The 20,370-nt window shown below is 36.9% G+C and overlaps 1 protein-coding gene across 5 annotated transcripts in view; it reads left to right on the top strand.

The window, feature by feature from the left end:
• ACSS3 (acyl-CoA synthetase short chain family member 3) overlaps positions 1-20,370 on the top strand; it is a 136,208-nt gene that overhangs the window by 42,007 nt on the left and 73,831 nt on the right. For 4 of the 5 annotated variants that reach the window (XR_004678705.1, XM_035002063.1, XM_035002065.1 and 1 more), the window contains exons 3-5: positions 6,156-6,344; positions 10,582-10,716; positions 14,224-14,364. Coding sequence is in view for 4 of the 5 variants with exons in the window: in XM_035002063.1 (XP_034857954.1) it covers positions 6,156-6,344; positions 10,582-10,716; positions 14,224-14,364 (465 nt within the window). In the remaining variant the exon portion in view is untranslated. The remainder of the gene's footprint in view (positions 1-6,155; positions 6,345-10,581; positions 10,717-14,223; positions 14,365-20,370) is intronic. The other variant, XM_035002064.1, reaches the window with a different exon arrangement.

The raw sequence follows: 20,370 nt of genomic DNA, 5'->3' as shown, positions 1-20,370 counted from the left end.
CATTAAAAAGTAAAGAAAAATCTAATCCTGAGAGAAATAATTATTTCCAAAAACGTCACTTGTCTGCTCTACATTGGGGAATTTTTATTTTTTTATCTATTTATTTTATTTTAATTTTTATTTTTTTACATCTTTTTAATTTTTAAAAATTTTTATTTAATTTAGAGAGAGAGAGAGAGAGAGCATTAGCCCGAGGGGCAGAAGGAGAGGGAGAGAGAATCTGAAGCAGACTCAGCGCTGAACGCAGAGCCGGACAGGGGGATCTATCTCAGGACCCTGAGATCACCACCTGAGTGGAAACCAAGAGTTGGACACTTAATCAACTGCACCACCCAGGGGCCCCACAGGGAATTTTTATTTTTTAATGCAGTGAGAATCTTGTCTTAGTGCATTGCCTGACTGTGAAGGTTTATATCCTGCCTCACCTAAATCTCTGCTTCAAACATTTACCTTACTTGGCTTTCTTGGAAACCTGACATTCTGGTCCATGAATTTTTACATTTGCTTAATTAATTTATTTTTGTCATTTATTGATAGTAGATGATTCTTAGTAGATGATTTGTCTTATTTTCAGGGTGGCTAACCTCTGACCTTTTAGAAAGTTAACTCGACAACATCAGTAGACCATCTGTTTTGAATTCATTCTTCTGGACTAGAATGATGATGGAGTCAATTTACTTATTTATTAAAGCATACTTTTGGGACACCCGATATATATTTGGCACGACTGTGGGCATCATAGGCTATAATAGCGAATGATATCATCTTTCCTTATAGGGAAATTGCATTCTAATTAGGAAGATGATACATTTTGAATAAAAAGATAATACAACATAAATGAAAAGTTATACAATATAAGTGAAGAAAAATATGACTCCACAGAGTGACTCGGGCTGCCATTTTAGATAAGTTTGTCAGAAAAAACTACTGGTCACCAAGAAGATGACCCAGTAACACAGACCCAAATAGAGACTGAGAGAGAACCATGTGCCCATTTGAGTGAAAATCAGATCAGGTAGAGGCCCTGGAACAAGAACAAACTTGGCTCATCAAGGGGCACCAGGAGGCCAGCAATAAGAAGAAGGTGGAAGAAGGTGAGGTTGGGGAGTATCCACGAGTCAGATCCTGTAGGACCTTGTGTGCCATTGTAAAGACTATATATTTTCCTAAAAATTTATTTATTTATTTATTTATTTGAGAGAGAGAGAGAGCAAGAGCTAGCATGAATGGGGGGACGGAGAGGGAGAAGCAGACTCCCCGCTGAGCAGGGAGTCCGACATGGGGCTCGATCCCAGGACCCTGAGATCCTGACCTGAGCTGAAGGCAGACCCTTACCAACTGAGCCACCCGGGTGCCCCAAGACTGTATTTTATTCAAAGTATGATAGGATGCTCCATCACTTTGAATTCTCTGAAGAAGAAACTATAGTGGGCAAGATTGGAAACCAAGAGATGACAAATGGTCCAGGAGGGAAATGAATAGGCATCATGTAGCTTAAATCTCCTTAACAATAGCAACATTTGTTTGCATGTGGACAGTTAAAGGATACCATCACTTTGTGCCTTGTGGAAGCTATTCCACATTTGTGTCTTTATCTAGGATCGCTGGCTATACTTACTGGGTTTTAGAAAAGTCTGATTCAAACTTTATAGAGCACCCACCTGTAAATTCCCTGCTTCCTCCCCATCTTTTGAGGTGTTTTTATATAGAACACCATGGGAAGGTTTCTGAATATTTTTCAAGTAGAATTTTAGGAAAAGAAGATTGCTTCCTCAGATACTATAATTGGTTTTTACATTAGTTATATTTTCTGTGATTGGTTGGACCAGGGTGTGCAGTGAGACATCATTGCAGCTTGAAAATATGCTTCCTCTTGTCTTCTCTTTCATATAATTTTCTTGGAAATGGCCCTGAAATTGCCCATAATTATTATCTTTTTACTATAATTTGGACACCAACACTATCTTTCTCATACAAACAGGATTTTCTTTAGATAGACACACTTGCTGTTTGTGAAGCAAGTGCTAATTTACTCTACAGAACATAGTCTTTGATCAATTTCACCTAATGTTTATAGTTGTGTCATGGAATTTGATCGTGAAATTATACTAACCCACAGACTGCTTTTGAATGAAGATTTTGCAGAATGATTACATACAAAATTTATTAAATTCTTTTTTATTATTTATACTAATATGTTTTCTTTTTATAATTTTAAAATTTAAAGTTTTTACTTATATCAAAAATAAGCATGTATGTTATATTTAAACCAAATCTATGTGTATACCATTTCACATAACATAAATATCTGCTGTTACATTTTCTTACTTTGTCATTACTATTTATTTATGTTCTTTTTCCCTGGACTCTTCATTTCTTTGCTTTAAGGACTATGTCTTCCTATTTTGCCTCTGCAAACTTGACTTCAGGATAGTATGCATAGCACATACTGTATAAGTTGAATCAATGACAGGATACTTACGCATTTGAGCGGCTTTAAATTAGCTATTAATCCAAATAATGATTAATTCAAATAGTCTCTAGTGGGAAGAAGCAAATAGTGTTGTATCTAAATGAATATGTACATTCATTTTGTTTCTTCGGGCTTCCTTCACAGCTCAGTTATCCTCCTGCTAGCAGAGAGGCACGGCCTGACCATGATTTCATAGCATGTGTACTGCCCTTGACATTAGACGGAAAACCAATTTAGTGGTGTATGAGTGATAGAAAATGATTAAATTGTTGATAAATTAAAACACAATCTTAAGAAGGTGCAAAAATGAATATGGATTGGGTGAAGGACACATGATTTAACTTTTCCTTTCATTGAGAAACTATAGATTATACAAGATACATGTTAACTATTTTCTCTTTGGATAGCAATAGAAATTATAAAGTTACATTCAGATATCTATGGTAGGATAAGAAGAATATTAACACTGAATAAAAATAATATCGGATTTCCTTCTCTTTGATAATTTTTCCATCTGAAAGTCAATAAAAACTAGATGAGCTGTGAAATAGCAATAAACAAATTGCCCTTTGTATTGAAGTTTCATAGCACTTTCTTTGAGTGATTATGGATTCTCAGATGACTGGGATTTCTAGATTTTTCCTCTTCTTGTTTGCTGTTGCCTACACTTATTTTCAAAACGATTTTATTTGTGTCTGAAACAAGACTTCAGTATCCTGTTCTAAGACTCCCGTACTATCTCTAGATTTAATGTTAGTAAGAAATATTTCGTAATGAAATATCACCACGTATTTTCATATTAAACCAATATCCACTTATTTTTCTTGCTTGAGCTAATATTTTGTTTTTTATATGCCTATTAGTGTCACCAGAAATGTTTTCCCATTCAACTCCATTCATATATATACATACATAGATATATATAATTTTATATATGTGTACAATTTACAATGTAAAATTTTATTGGAGTGACATTTACCCTGGACACTACTGAAAAAGAAATTTTCTCTATTGATCATGTAAAACTTTTTTCTCTATGGCAACTCTGATGTGGTGAGCGCAGAATCAAAACATTGAGAGACTGCAAAAAGCAAGGTTAACAAGGCCAAATGGACGCCATCTAGTGGTTATACAGACCTGGTGCAGCCTAATTTACTAATTGTCTTCAGGGAAGTGGTTCACAATTCAGATGCCTGAGCCAAGCAGCTAATATAAATAGGAGAAACGGGTGGGGAAAAAAAATTCATTATCAGTATATATCACACCCTTTATGGTCATAGAACTATGGTGTAAGCATATAACATAAAATAAACAAGATGTAGAAGAATATATTTTAAACTCAGGATGGAAAGAAAAATTTATGCTCTGTGATTAATGGCTCCAGGGAATGGTGAGTTCAACCTAGTCGCTGATACCAGGTTTAATTGATTGCTGTCATTCCAAAACAGAGGCCCAGTGTTGCTAGACTTTACAATTTTTCAGGAGAACCTGGAAATCTGGATTTGTATATGAAGCCTCCTAATTTTAATATGTTGGCTCATTTTTTTTTTTTTAAAGATGTGCCATGACTCCAACTTAAATACATCTTGTCATCACATTTGGTCATTTTGAGATTTTTTTTCCCCCAAAAAAGTTCTTGAATTCATCAATATCATTTCTTTCAGAGGACCGAAAATTTCTTTCAGATGTTAGGCATCTTCCAGCAACATTGTGAAGTGAGACTGGAATATAAAGTTACTGAATCACTGCTAGGTTGGGTCTTGGATGAAGATCATTTTTATTCAACAATAGACACTATTCAAGATGCTGAAATTATAGCTGTAAATAGGATAAGCTCTTTTCATTGGCCTCTCCTAGCGCTGTACCTTAAATGGGATACCCAGTAATGTGATCACAGAGCATGTCCACTTTCTATGGGGATGGCACCCTGAGGGTTTGGTTATAGTTTTCCAGTGTTTTTCTTGGTCTTGAGCTCCAAATAGAATTTAAATTGACGATTTATATTACTTTGGTATATCTTTCTCATAACTTTCTGCTGGGCAGCTTTGAGTTCTTAAAAAATAACACTAAATTACAGCACATAGTTAGGGGAGAGCAAAACACTAAGAGAGTTGTTTGTTACTTTCTATCTTTCACCAGAGCCCTTAACTTTGACCACATCTTTCCCCATCTGCACAGAAGAAGTGAATAAAGAGAAAAAGGAAGAATGATCAGAATTCCAAGTCCTTTGAACTTGCTGAAAAAGTAGGAGAAGTAGAATGAAAGGAAAAGATCCATGAATAGCCCTGTGGCCCAATTCCTTGTCTCAGGCCTCCTGTGTTCATTATCTTGAACAGTCACATCGAAGGGCAAGCCGTAGTCCTTCCTATTGCCCATTGGGCTCATCTGGGCCCTTTCTTTCACTCTCTGACCTGATCTATCACCGCTTTCTCCCTTGTTCTTTCTGTTCCAGTTCCCTGGTCTCCTTGCTGTTACTCCATCACATCACAGATGATCCCCCTCACACCTTTGTACTGTTCTCTCTGCTGGAAAGAGCATACCTGTGGATATCCACTTATTCTTAATGTGTACCTGTCCTTGCTGAAATGTCACTTTCTTAGTGAGGTCTACCCTCAGTGTCCCATTGAGAATCCTATCCCCCTCATTCTCAACCCCTCTACTTTGTTCTACTCCCCCCTCCGCCCACAGTACTGACTACCTTTTAACATAATACCTAATTGACTTATGTTTATTGTAAGTATTTACTCTGCTAAAACATAAGTCCTCTGAGGATAGAGATCTTGGTCTTGTTTTGTTTACAGATGTATCAGAAAAGAGTGTCTGCCATATACAGGTGCTCGGTATACATTTTTTAAATGAAAGAATGTTGAACTTTGTATTCACTTAGATCTGGGTATATTTTACACAGTCTGTTTTGGTCCCCAAAACATGTGTTAAAAGTAGAAAGAAGTTTGCATGTTTGATCTCAATATAGAGGGCGGTCACTTTGTATAGATAATTAGTATAAAAGAACTATAAAGAAGAAAATAATTGGCTTCAGGCAGCAGAATGGACAATAAGAGGTTGAAAGACTTGTGATGGTATCCTGGCTACATCATTTACTACCTCTCTGGTCCCAGGTTAGCTATTTGTTATATTTGAGTCTCAGTTACCGTATACTTAAAACAGGAATGATAATAACACAGTCTGTCTGACTGACCTTCTAAGTGTATGATAATGCTTTCTTTCCTGACACATACTTGTCTCTTTCAACAGTTAAGCCAACATATGTCCATATTTGTCGTTATTTTACTTTTCTGTTCACGGGACAAATTTCCCCTTTAGAATAAAAGCTCCACAGGGACATATCCGCGTCTTTGTTTTTCATTGTTCGTGTTCCCGACTTGAAACACGGTGTCTGGTCCATCATAGTTGCTCAGTAAATATGTTGTTGAATGGATAATTAAGCAAATTTAAGCCACAGAGTTCATATTGCATAATAATAGTAAGTTGGTTTATAGTCACTCTAAGACAGGTGTCTTTTATTACTGCCATGGTCTAAGCTTACATCATCATCAAATATGTGTTACTCAGGCTTCTTTAAACCACTACCAAGATGATGATCATCTTCTTGTGTTACTGTCTTAGAAGTTTAGTGAAGTAACACAGAAAACACTTGGCTGATGTAATGATTTTGTTATAGGTCTCTAAGCTGGCCGGTGTTTTGGTCAAGCATGGTGTCAAGAAAGGTGACACCGTGGTTATCTACATGCCCATGATCCCGCAAGCGATGTATACCATGCTGGCATGTGCAAGGATAGGAGCCATCCACAGTCTCATTTTTGGGGGATTTGCATCCAAAGAACTAAGCAGTCGTATTGATCATGCAAAGGTAGGTGCTTTATTTGGAGAAATCAAGTACTGTCTACATACAGTACAGCCATATTTGTCTGTGAATGAACCATCCAAGAGTGATCTGTACTTATAAGATTCTCCTTTCCAATGAGCTACTTAAAATTTGTGTTTTCCTTGGCATATATATATTACCCAAAAATTTACTTTGGGGTCAATCTTATGTGAAAAACATCTTGCCAGGTGCTGTGAGGACTATAAAATATAAGATCAGATGCATACCTTTCAAGTTAGCTTGCCCTGTATTTGGGGCGTGTAAGACATACAAGGAAAATAACTAATAACCAATTTATTCATTAACATATTTATTAACCTCCTACTATATACCAGGTACTATCCCGAGAACTTGGTAATGAGTGGTCCTTACCAAATGGATGGAACACATGGTAGCTTTATAACGTACATACTTCCAGGACTGGAGATATAAGCAAAGTGGTGAAGAAGGGCTATCAGGGGGGTGGATGACATGTTTAAATGGGGGTCCTAGAATAACAAACTTGATAAGGCTGTGGTGAAACAATCACTGAGATACTGAATTGAAAGCATTTGACACAGTGCCTGGTATTTAGTACTTATTAAAAAAAGGTTAGCTATCATCTCCTTATGAACTGAGAGCAGGAATCAGCCAACTTTTCTCTGCTCAGTTACCAGACAGTGACTGTTCTAGGCATTGTGGGTTACAGGTGGCTTCAGCATCTCCCCAGCCGTGCTCAAGCAACTTTACACACTGTGGAAGCAGAGGACATGACAGCGTCCCGCGAGAACTCGGCAGAAACATGCTGTGGGCAGGGTCTGGTTCTCACCCATTGTTCACAGACCCCTGAGTTAGAAGAAGGAAGGACTTCTTTCAGCTGGAGTGGCTGAAGCAGACTTCCTGCAGTTGAGATCTGAGTTAGATCTTGCCTAAGATTCAGCCAGTTGAAGAGAATGGTGTTGTGGGATCCAAAAGGAGAGAAAAAGAATGTGAGTCTTTAAAGAGATAGTAAAGGGTAAAATTCATTGGGAGGACGGGGAAGAGACAGAGGTGGCTGAAGAGGGAGAGGTGGTGAGCTTACAAAGGCAGTTTTGTCTGAACTGAGTCCTGTAGACCTTGACTCGTCAAAGTTTTTGAGCACCTGCTCAAAACATTTAAGCAATGCTAACAGGAGGCAATATGACATAGTGAGTGGGAGGGAGGTGAGAGCCTGGAATAAGACCCATTGGCAGGTGGTCTGTCTGTGAAGTAATGGGCGATGTGCAACAGAGTAATAGCAGCGGGAAGATTAAGGAAGGAAGGTAGTTACGGGAGTAACAGATGGTTGACCTTCAGAGTTTCACAAACCCGAGATGAGACCTTCCTAACAAGGGAACTAATAGATATTGAGGGTCCCCTGGGTGCAAGGCAGACAGTGAGGGTTTGCATATCTGACTTCATCTGGTAATAGATCAGTTAGTAGAACTAAGAAGCTGGTTTGTGGACTAATTGGATAGATTATTTTCTCTCTTTTTCAAACATATTGAGTCAGTGCTTATGAAGATAAATCTAGGGGGGAAATAGTCACTTACCTGCAAACCATGGGCTGCTGGGGTCTCCTTTGAGGAAGCTATAGACTCCAGCGTTCTAGCTATAGAAATCCTAAATACCATTTGGATAAAAGTATGAGATGTATTATATGTATTATTTCCTTTTTAAGGAAATTATATGATGTGGGGAAATTGAGATACATAAAAATGAGGATTTATAAAATGTATAGTATATCATTGGCTAAGTTTTTATTCATCACACATGATGTAGGAAAGACATTTGGGTTTGAAGCCGATGGCCAAGAAAGAATTCTTGAGCTGTCTTTGGTGCAAAAAGGTGGTTTTATTAAAGAACGGAGACAGGACCCGTTGGCAGAGAGAGCTGCATTGGGGTCATGAGGAGTGGCCCGTGCTATACTTTCAAGTTGGGAAGGGGTTAAGGATAGCATAAGCCTCCCAGGTATTTTGGAAACAAAGTTTCCAGGATCCTGAAGGGGCTAGCTGTTGTTAGGAAAAGGTCATTGTTATGTTTAGGAAAAACTCAGTCATGAGACTCTTCAGATGTGTATAGTGGTGGAGCATATACTTGGAGGATGATTGCCAACATGTATCTTGGGGGGGTAGAGATAAAGTAAGTTTCCAAAGGAATTTTTATATGTTAAAGTAGACTTACAGGGTCCTGGGGGTCAGGCTAAGATTGTCTTTTGCCCTTAGCAAAGTATTAACATCGAGACAGCTGAGTCCCTAGAGGAATGTCACTCTGTTTCAAGGACTTGTCAATGGGCTGTAAGGTAGTACGGAAATTTAATAATTTTTCTTCTGCCTTTGTTTCCCACATCAACACACACACACACACACACACACATACACACACACACCTTTCTTAAGGAGTTTAAGCAATGAGTGTATATGCTTATAGGCATGACCATTGAACAGGTCAAATTAAAGGTGAGGAGATAGAGATATATATCTGAGATACTTGGATAGAATGAATAGTTGAAATCAGGAATGATTTCGATGTCATGATTTTCAAATAAATTGCCTCAAGAAAAAGCTTTATTTTAACAGATGAAGATGGGAAGACTGCACAGTATCCTAACAAGTCAGTCTAGACCAAATAAAATCTCCAATAAAAGGCTGTTGAATAGAAATGTAGAAGGGATTCTTTTTTTGATGGAAAGAGTCTAATTTTGACTTTATTAAATTATTCAAGCTTTGATATATTCTATATATATTTTTAATTTGATATGGAACTTACTTTCATTTATTCTGAATTCTAATCTTAGGGAATGTTGTCTAGAATTATTTTTGTGAGTATTGCAGATATTAAAATGTGAACTCTATTCAAATGTCAGGTCTTTAAAAATATAATAAAAGGAAACAAGACTTATTTTTCTTTTCTTTCTTTTTTTTTCTTTTAAAAGGCAGCTTGATACAGCGTGAAGAGAAAGGCTCTGTAACCAGACAGAACTAGCCCTCTTTCTGATTCCACCACTTGTAACCTGGGGCAAGCTATGTAACTGCACTGAGCCTCAGCTCCATGAATATTAAATGATATTCAAAAAGCAGACAGTATGATATATGCATAACTTGGTATAATATAAACCTTTCCTAGATGAAATGCATTATAACTAGAAATCAGAATTCAGGAATGAAAACACTATCTTGGATTGATTATCTGTCTCCTGAATAATTTATTATCTGCCTCCTTTGCTTTGGATTTCTTGGTGAAGAAACAGTATACTTAAAAGGATAAAGACATGTTTGTTTCTGCAAATTAATGAGAATTTTGGTTCAGTTCCAAAAACATTTATTGAGAGTTTATGCTATGGCGAGCATTGGGACCAGGCATAGAAGACACAGAGATAAATGGGATCCATATTTGGCCTTGGGGATCTTCCTGTTCAGTGTGGGGTTGAAGGAACATTTTGACTATAGGTGGACATCTGGGGCCTGCCCAGAATGGAGATTAACCCTGACTTCTTCAGCTCCCTCCAGGGACACCTTTTGGCTACTCCACAGTATATCTTGAAGAAGGACTAGCAAGTTGTCAGGTAAAGAAAAGTGCCAAGTGTAACTTAATGACAGGTTCAGGCTTTGGGGGCTTGAAACTTAAATCCCTTGGGGGCCCTTTTAAGAAAAATACAACAAAATTACAAATATAGTATTTGGCAAAAATGAATGTATTTAGAATGAGAAAAGAATCATGAAAGAAAAAAATCAGAGATTCAGGTCCCTTTTTTTTTTGTGGTCACATTTAAGCAGAGATGCTGACATAAAAAAATGTAGTAACCCTTCCTGCTAGCAACAGGCTGACCCTTCCCACCTAAGAAACACTACAACCTCAGCACCAACCAACCAGTGTGGGCGCCTCGGTAAATACAGGGCCTCTAGGATTGCATGTCACCTGTTCAGGACAATTCTACCTGGCTTCGTGAATTCTTTGGGAAATATTTTTTAAACAGCTCATTTTTACTGGCCCAAAGCATCACCGAACAGGAAGTTTGGAGCAGGTAAGTGAGATCTCTGTGGAAGTTGTTAGGTCTACAACATTTACAAAGGGTTTATTGTTTTCAGGTCACTTACTCAATAGAGAACAGAATTATTACAACACTTCTTTAAAAATGTTAAATTGCCAACCTGCACCTGAAATATTGTGCTCGCCTAATTAGTATTGCTCAACTTTCTCAATTATTGTGATTTTTCTGTTGCAGCCCAAGGTGGTTGTTACAGCATCATTTGGGATTGAACCTGGAAGAAGAGTAGAATACATTCCCCTTCTAGAAGAAGCACTGAGACTGGGACAACACAAGCCAGATAACATGCTCATTTATAATCGTCCAAATATGGTAATATGAATATTGAATTTGGTGCTTGCTTATGGTGATGTGCTAAGGATGATTCTAGTTTTGACCATGTGAAAAAAACACTAGATTTATTAACTATTAAATAGACTTCCTGAATGTCACCATTTTTGCAAAAAAAAAGGTATGAATGATGTTTTCTGTCTTTATGAAAAAACTAGCTTAAAACAAAAAGATTGAAACACATATAATAATATGTAATGTTAATGAATTGGATTCTATGAATAGTCTATTGTGGTGTCATGTATTAAATTATAATAATCACGATGATACTAACAAACACTGTTTACCATATGATTTTTGATACTCTACTAATGAATAGTTTAAAAAATCTTGCTGATAACTTATGAGCTACATAATAGCATTATTCCTGTTATGTAAGAGGAATCCAATGAACAGAGATAAAATAACGTGCCCAGCTAGTGAATGTCAGGGTCATGATTTGAACACATGCACTCTGACCACATTCTTGATCCCTCAGCTCTCTTGCCTTATGGAGTGGTATGATTAATTTGTATATAAAAAATTATCTTTTAAAATTTTGGAGAAAGCATTTAGTCTGGAAATAAAACTATGTTCAGGAAAACAAAATATGAATATTCTAAACAGATAAATTATTCTGTGATCCATGAAGGAAGAAAAAACAGTCTAAGACCACAATGAATACATCTTACGGTGCTTTTCCTAGTAAATTTGATCTAATGATCACCTTATTTTTACATCCATGCAAGTGTCAGCTATTTATAGTGGAACCAACTTGGGTTCCTAGCAGATTAAAATTTTTTGCAGAAGAAAAATGATAAGAGTGCAAAGAATCATGTAATTTTATGGAACTCTTGAGAGGTTATCTGCAGAAAATGCTTAAATGACAAGATAAAAGAATAGAAAGCATTAAAACTATGTCATTTTGATTACCACCTAGCAATTCCCATTACCACATTAAGTTTCTGTGTAAAGTTTTAGTAGTCTCTGGTTCATGAACTGCTGCACTCATTGATTTTAATATCCTTACTGTCTCAAAGAATTTTGAGTTTCTTTCAGATGCCCTCAAGCATATTTTTAAGAAGGCTTGTTGCTGTTAAGGAAGGAGTAGAGAGTCAGCAATAAAAGAGGATTTGGGTATGAGGAGGTTGGAGGAAAGGTAGGAACACACATACACACACACACACAAGCGTTTCTGTGAGTATGTGTGTGGCATTTGCATATACATAAACTCATGAATTTGTAAGGAACTTATGCTAGGCCCAAAGCTAAGTACTTTCATATACTTCCTATTTAATTTTCACAAACCAAGGAAGTAGATGCTATTCCTGGCCCCATTTTACAGATGAAGAGACTGAGTTATGGAGAGGTCATAGCCCAAAGTCACAGCTAATAATCTTGGTGCCAAGATTTGAACTTTTGTTCAATGACTTTTAATCAATAAGATATGTGCTATTTCTTTTACTTTATAAACACACTTGAAATGGAAATGCAAGTTTCCTATTCAGATTTTTCTAATGCAAATCTCTTCTCTTTCCTCTTTATAGGTAGATATCCCTGCCTCCATCCCTCCTTCCCATAACTGGCTTTCTCTCTCTTTCCTTTTTTCTTGAGACTCTGCCCTCTATTTTGACTCATCTTTATTTTAGATGAGGGCTTTGGATATCTCTTGTCCCTTATGGTAGGCCTGCTGTTTAGTTAGTAATTAAGCCAGGTGGACTGGCTTTGCTTTCAGTTTAGAGACACAAATTATGAGGCTCAGTGGTGTGTCTCATTAACCAGGATTGCATTTTTGCCAAAGGAGGTAAAAACCTTGCTGCCATTCCTAAGCCTCAAGCAAGCAATGACAGAATCAAAAGAACATCACATCAGTCAACTCTGGTGCTCTGCCAATATTATTGGCCTTCTAAGAATGGTAACAGGACGTGTCTATAGAAGTAAATGTATATATGTAAAAGCTAATGATGATTTTTCCCTCTCTTCCTTTTGCCAAGTCTTCTTTACATATGCCTGTAAAGGATTTTCTTAGCCTGAAGAATAACCATTCTTTTAATCCTCATTTCATTCGATTTTGTGATCATTCAATTGACATTTTTCATTAGGCAGTGTGGTAATTTTTTTTTATAGGTCTGTTATTGTAATGTCAAAGGCTTGGTGATTTGAAATTAGTTGTGTTTATCTGATTCATAAAAACAAATGGAAATATACAATCTGGTTATAATTAACTATTTTTATTTATCTCATTGGCACATTCAGGGTCTATCAGAGTGAGGCCAGAGAAGCCAATTGGGCCTTAAACTTCACCTTTACGCAGTTCAATTCTGATTGTTATCTGTAATGTGTTTATTCACAAAGGCATTTTATTTGTGATATTAGATTGAAGTGTTATTTTGTAAATGTACTCACTTAAATATATGACCATATTTACAACCCTGATTAATATATTCAGTATCCTGAAAAATGGAAATGGCCTGGCTTTTCTAAATCCCTCAGAGTCTTTGGGCTTCACTGGGGGATCACCTTGATGAAATGAATGGTTACGTAGTCTCTTTAGATGGTGGATCTTACTAACTTTCACTGAGGAATGTGTAGCCTTCCCTGTACCTAAACTAATAAATTCACCAAATATAAACTTCCTGATGTGTCATCTGGAGCTTAGTTAACATTTCAGAAAATAATCAGGCATGTACTGAATCTTAATTCTACTTAAATAGTTGTGACTCCCCATGAGAATAATTTTTCCATAAGCCACTTCCTTACTCTTTATCTCTCTGGCTCGTTTTGTTGGCAGTATTTTAAATAAAGAGGTCTAATCTCTTTTAATTGTCTCTAACTCATGACTCTATTACCATGAAGTTTACAACACAGAGCTTGGCTCAAGGAATAAAAAAGGACACAAACATTTCTACCATATTAATTATTAATTATGCTCGTTAATTTTCAAAACGAATTTTTGTTCTTGAAAAAGCAAAAATTGATTTCTCCTCCATCCCTGAAAATGATTTAATATTTTCTCATTTGGAAAGAGGGCCACAGTATTAGTTCTAAATTGCCCCTGTATAAAGAAAAATGTTAATGGGTTAGTTGACATTTCATCGTGAAGACTTTAGTTCCAAAATAAAAGAAAAGAAGTTAGAAAAATAGAAATTGGTTTATAAAGTTAATAGTGTACATATGTTTATGGAAAACATGAACCTCTGTTAGTTAAGCTCTGACTGTTGATGAAAACATGACTGCATCACTTTGGATTTCTTAAAGATATCCTTAGATTTGAATAAAACATGTTCTTTGGTCATTTCAAGTTGAAGCCAACATTAAACTGTCGGACTTTTTAGGAATATTTTTAACTCATGACCCTGAAATATGTAGTCATCAATCTGATATTTAGTGCTATCTAGGCCTAGACTTTCAGTCAGCTGCTCAGACTAATATATATAGATTTAGTCAGTCTCCATTGTTCTGCTGTAACCTCCTTTGTTCAGTGTATATTCCTGTATACTTCCTGTGTAGGAGACAGTTCCTTTGGCTCCAGGCCGTGACCTCGATTGGGATGAAGAGATGGCCAAAGCACAGTCACATGACTGTGTTCCTGTTCTTTCAGAACACCCGCTGTATATTCTTTACACATCCGGAACAACAGGGCTGCCCAAGGTATTTGCTCTCTGAGGGATGAGTATCTGTAGTGGCAGAATTCTTGTGCACCGGGAACATTTGATTACTGACTGAGAATGCAGATTGTACCTAGTGGATTAGACTTGGGTACTTTATATCTTAAGGGAATGTTGTGTTTAAATCTTGAAAAATATTAATTACGTTTAATGTCAAATGCTTTGACCCGATTTCTTCCAGAATCTTCACATATATCAGCAAGTTGCAATTGCTTTAGTAAGCTCTTAAGATGAACGGATATTTGATCAAACATCAGTTGGCTTAATACAATTTTATAAAACTGTGTTTTAAATGAAATATTTTTATTTTCTAAATTGAGGTATAACTTTTGTAGAATATGGAATTGATTTTTGATCTAAGGGAATTTAATTCTTTGTTATAAATGCAAGTTTGAGAATTGACCTAGACAGTTTGAACAACAGGCGATTTATCCTGAGTATTGAACTATGTGATTTGCAGCACTGAAGACACTCAAGAATTTTTAAATCCGCTTACATGAAAGATGTTTTCACAAGACAAAGTTAGAAGTATCGATATTTTTGAAGGTGTCAGATAACAAATAAATATCACTTTTGCCTGTATCTCCAACTAATACTGTTTCTTCATACAACTTCATAAAGTCTTGCCATGTCATCTTCCTAGTCATTTTTATTAAGGAGTTCAATAGTCATTGAATCATAAAATTTTAGTGGGAGAAGAGACTTTCATGATCACTTGCACCCTGGAGAGCAGTGGCCTCTTTATTAATATTCGATTTCTGTAGCATCAGAGTTCTGAGAATATAATTTGTTAATATTCTTAAAATAGTGGTTCCATTTGATTAGTTTTTAAAAAGAAAAATTAAGATGTTCATTGGAAAACTCACTTGCTTGTCAAAAAAGGAAACATTTGGTAGGGAATATATTCTCTCTGAGGACAGAGACCATGTTTTATTACATTTTAGTCTACCTTCGTATCTTGTATGTAGTTGGGTACTTAATAAATTTTTGTTGAGTGCATAAATAAATAAGTAAATGCATATACATAAATATATTTATGTCATTGTAGAATCAAAATCTTTTGATTTCTGCAACAGCTTTGGTCATCTGAAAAATATTCCTTCATGGTGTTGACTGTGCCTTGTTCAAGCAGTCCAAATGATCTTCTGGACCCAAACCATAACCCTCCACCTTTTGCATTTCTGCATTATGCACCAGCCACCTAGAGTCTAATTGAATGTTTGGCTGTAAAATAAAAGGGGATTCAGAAAGTTATAATCCTATAGAAAAGTATCAACATGAGAGGAAATCCCCGACCCTGAAAACATAGTATAACCTAACCAAATAAAAAAGAACCCTCCAAAAATCACTTTAGCTCCTATAAGCCTGAAGGATTCTTATAAGAACATTTCTGCCACTTCAAGAGTTTAAATTACCCTGAACTTCACCGTGGCCTGGATGGGAATCTTTATGGCAGGAACAGAAGAAGAGTTTGTCGGCAACTCAAAACTGATTCAGCCAATGTGGGAGAAATGACAGTAACATATACAGCGTCAGATTTGAAAAGTGGTAGTTTCTGGTTCCAAATACGGAAGGATCCTAGCTTTTCCAGGTTGTGTCTGAGTAAAGAACTTCTCTTCTGGAGTCCTAGATGCCCAAACTGAAGATCGTTTGAAGATTCAGTCATTCTTATTTTCTTCCTAATGTGCCATCCTAAAGATAATCTATTTCAGATTATAGATCTCTATGTTGAATTCAGGTCCATTCAATATACGTGTATTGCGTGTTCATTCTGTGCAAAAGATATGAGTGAACCACAGTCCCTTCAGTCTAGTGGTTTGAAATATACATGAATGCAGGCGGTGCAAGGTAGACTGTGATCCTTGCTCTAAAAGGACAACACTATTTTTTTCTTTCTCAGGGAAAAAATGAGATTGAATTGTATCTGAAGGATTACAGTCAGTAAGTTCAACAAATATGACTGAGCACCCAAATATGTGTCTGGCTGTCTTTTTAGAAGCTTGTACTCTATAGCCAGGACCCAGGCATGAAACAAAGAGCTATGGAATATGTGAAAAGTGTTATGAACAAAAATAAAGCACGGTAATGGGACCCAGTGGTGGGAAGAGTGGGAGAGCTGTTCCATCAAAGGGTGGTCAAAGAAAGCTCTTATAAGATGACATTTGAAGGATGGATAAAACTTCTTCATAGAGTGGCATCACCGAGAGCAGGTCAGTATAGGCAGAAAGGGTTAGCATAAGCAAAGGAAGTTTCCAGGATGGCTAGTGCATCTGGTATAAGTGAGGAGGAGAAATGACTAGATATATAGGCAGGGGCCAGACTCTTAAAATTTAGCCAAGAAGTTTAGGTCATATTCTGTATATAAGGAATGGAGGGCACTAATGCTACTGAAGAGGGAGAGAAGAACATGAAGGAAGGTAAACCCTTGCACCATTTTGTTGGGAAGATAGACAGGTACACACAATGGAGGCAAGGAGATTCGTTTTCAGGCTTTTAGGACTCTACTTAGGATAGCACACTTAATTAAGAGGAATCACATTTTGTTCAAAGATAGGAGTGAGGCAGAGGAAGGGTTCAAGATTTGACACAGAACATGGGAGAATGGTTTTTGCATATTTACTAAACATAGGAGGTGGTTTAGGGCAGGGGAAACTGCGAATTTGGGGACACATTGAGTATGATGCATCTTTGGGACATTAACGTGGAGGTGCCTAGCCAGAAGTTGGAAGTGAAGGTCTGGGTCTAAGAAGTGCATCTGGGTTGAGTGATAGACCTTTAGTGTTTAAGCATGGGAGTGAGGAGGTTTTCACAGTAGGGCATGCAGAAGGGCAAGAAAAAGTCATCTCTCAGGTCCCTCAGAACTACTTCCTTCATCCCTCTAGTGCACTTTAGAATTTCAGTTGTGTTGAAATTATACATTGTCAACAAATCTTTATGCTACTTATTTTATTCTACCTTATCGCTGCTAGTTTTTGTTTACTTATCTTCATAACATTGCATGTTTTCAGAGGTTTTAGAATATATTTCATACATCTTTGACTCCACTATGTCACTATCCTAAAAATTGGGCCATGATAAATCCTCAGAATATTTGTTAAATGATCTTTTGCTTCTCCAGTTAGTTCCCAGACTCCTCTTTATTCAAAAGATTCTCATTTCACTTTGGTAGGTATAATCAGGATTAATGGGATCTGAAATTTTAATACTTGGATTCCCAGAATAGAAGTACAGGAAAGATGAGCACACATACATTTATGAAGCATTTAAGTATAAATTTCATGGCATCATATAATTTGTTCTCTCAATCTTTGATCTACATGAGGAAAAATAATGTTGTGAGCCCATAAAAATATTCTGCTTAAAAATACTCATTTCTCATAGGCACATCTAAGACACTCATAAGGCAATCTGTTCTTTGGTTAATAGTTGCAGATATATTTAGGGCATATTTGCATCTCTGCATCTGCCAACCCTGGATTTGTCAGGTTGCTGTATGAGAGGTTAATCTGTCAGCTGCTGTAAATAATCCAGCAACCACAATTGAGCTGCTTTGCATACATTTCTGCAGTGTTGTAGGCCTCTATCCTATTTAGTTTGGGTGCCTTTATTCAAGATACTTCAAAGTACTGCACGATGGAAGAATCCCTCATCTGGATGGGGTGTCCTTTGGGGAGAGGGAGATTTAGTGATGGTCATATGTATCTTCTTCCAGCTTGATATCATGAAGGGACAGTGATAATCACACACACGCACACACTGAAGGAACAAAACAAAAGTCCAGTGCCAAAGCAGAAAAGGAGAGCAGGAGAAAGGGGGAAAGAAAGCAAAGGATTGAAAGGAAACCATGAGAGGACTTCATGCTAAGAGAAAAAAGTCAGGCAGAGAAGACAAATACTGTATGAATTCACTTATATGTGAAATCTAAAAAGCGAAACAAAACAAAACAGAAACAGACCTATGGATACAGAGGACAATCTGATTGTTGCCAGAGCAGAGGGCCTGATGAGATAGGCAAAATAGGGGAAGGGGATAAAGAAGTACCATCTTCCAGTTAAGAAATAAATAAGACACAGGGATACAATGTACAAACTATAAGGAATATAATTAATAATATATAACAACTTTGTATGATGACAGGTAGTAGCTAGATTTATCGTGGTGATCACTTCCTAATGTACATAAATATTGAATCACTATGTTGTACACCTGAAACTAATATAGTATTGTATGTCAAACGCACTTTAAGAAAAGAAAAGGAAGGAAGGAAGGGAGGAAGGGAAGGAGGGAGGGAGGGGAGGGAGGGAGAAAAAGAAAAAAAGAAAGAGAAAGAAAGAAAGAAGAATGGATAAAGAAGATGTGGTTCATATATACAATGGGATATTACTCAGCCATCACAAAGGATGAATACCCACCATTTGCATCAACATGGGTGGAACTGGAGGGGATTATGCTAAGTGAAATAAGCAGAGAAAGACAATTATCATACAGTTTCACTCATATGTGAAACATAAGGAGTAGAGCAGAAGACCATAGGGGAAGGGAGGGGAAACTGAATGGGAAGAAATCAGAGAGGGAGACAAACCATGAGAGACTCCGGACTCCAGGAAACAAACTGAGGGTTACAGAAGGGAGGTGGGTGGGGGGATGGGGTAACTGGGTGATGGGTATTAAGGAGGGCATGTGTGGTGATGAGCCCTGGGTGTTATATGCAACTAAGGAAACATTGAACATTACATCAAAAACTAATGATGTACTATATGCTGGCTAACTGAACATAATAAAAAAAAGAAAAGAAAAAAACCAGAAAGAAGCAAGTGAACAAAAAAGAAAGAAAGGCATAATGAGAAGGTGGTAGGCCTTTGGTTCTGATGTGCATTTACACAATTTATGTCACCTTTATTCCTACATGTTAGGTGGCATTCATATTTCCTACCCTAGAACAAAACATAGGAGAAAGTCAAATAAAAAAGCAGTGAACTTTTTTTTATCTGTGGTACAATGCTTGCAGTTAAAATGCTGAACTTGCTATACCTTTGCTTCTTATCTCACAGTTGTTCAGATCAATAAAAAATATTGCTGCTAAAGTATCCTCTGTAGAGGCAGCTTCAGAGCCCTCCGAAAGCCGGCAGCAAGAGATTTTATGTTTGATGCACTATCCCATATGGAACCATTCCATTTCTACTAATACGAATCACTAAGTTCAACAAGTTTCAAAGCTTTCTCCTGAACAAAGAAGACTATTTAAAACAAGAATTGTATTTTTCTTACATGTGCGTATTCACTCAACTGTTCACATATTGAATCAGTCAACAAATGGATTACATGCCTACTCCACGGCAGTTACTGTGCTGAAGATGAAGAAGCATTCTCAGAATAGGGGGGAAAATGCAGCCCTCAGTCCAGCTGGTCACTCCAAGGACGTGAGCCAGCCTGGGAGCCAAGGAAGAATCAGGAGAGACACTTAACACAAACTGGGGTTGGGGACAACTTCCAGATGAGGTGACACTTTCATGATGTCTTTAAGTCGTTCTCTGATGAAGTAGGAGCTAACCACGTTTAGGGAAGAGGTGGGGTGGTGGTTCATTCTAGAAAGAGGGGATATCATCAGTAAAGCCATTATAAGAACAAGATTATTGTTGATCTGTTGGATTTTTTAAGTAATCAGAACTCAGTCTTTTATTTCTCAATTCACTTGACCCCAATCATCATCTTGTGATCGATTTCTTGTATTTAGGTAAAATATTTACCCTTTCTTTTTGTTTTTTTCCAACTTGTCAGGTTGAATTGAAACATGCATGCACATATGCATAAGCATATATATTTACACATAGATGTGTGAATAAATACATATATCATGGATGAAAATATGCATATTTGTTTTATATAAGCTTGTTACAGAGTAGGATGACAAAGGGGCTCAACTTAGAAAGTATGAAGTTTTGTTGAGTACTCTAAACTTCTCTTACCTGAGTATTTTAAGATTTGCTTT

This window comes from Mirounga leonina, unplaced genomic scaffold (genome assembly GCF_011800145.1).
Source record: "Mirounga leonina isolate KUSES-001 unplaced genomic scaffold, KU_Mleo_1.0 Mir_126, whole genome shotgun sequence".
NCBI lineage: Eukaryota > Metazoa > Chordata > Mammalia > Carnivora > Phocidae > Mirounga > Mirounga leonina.
This window is presented reverse-complemented; position numbering and strand designations above follow the sequence as displayed.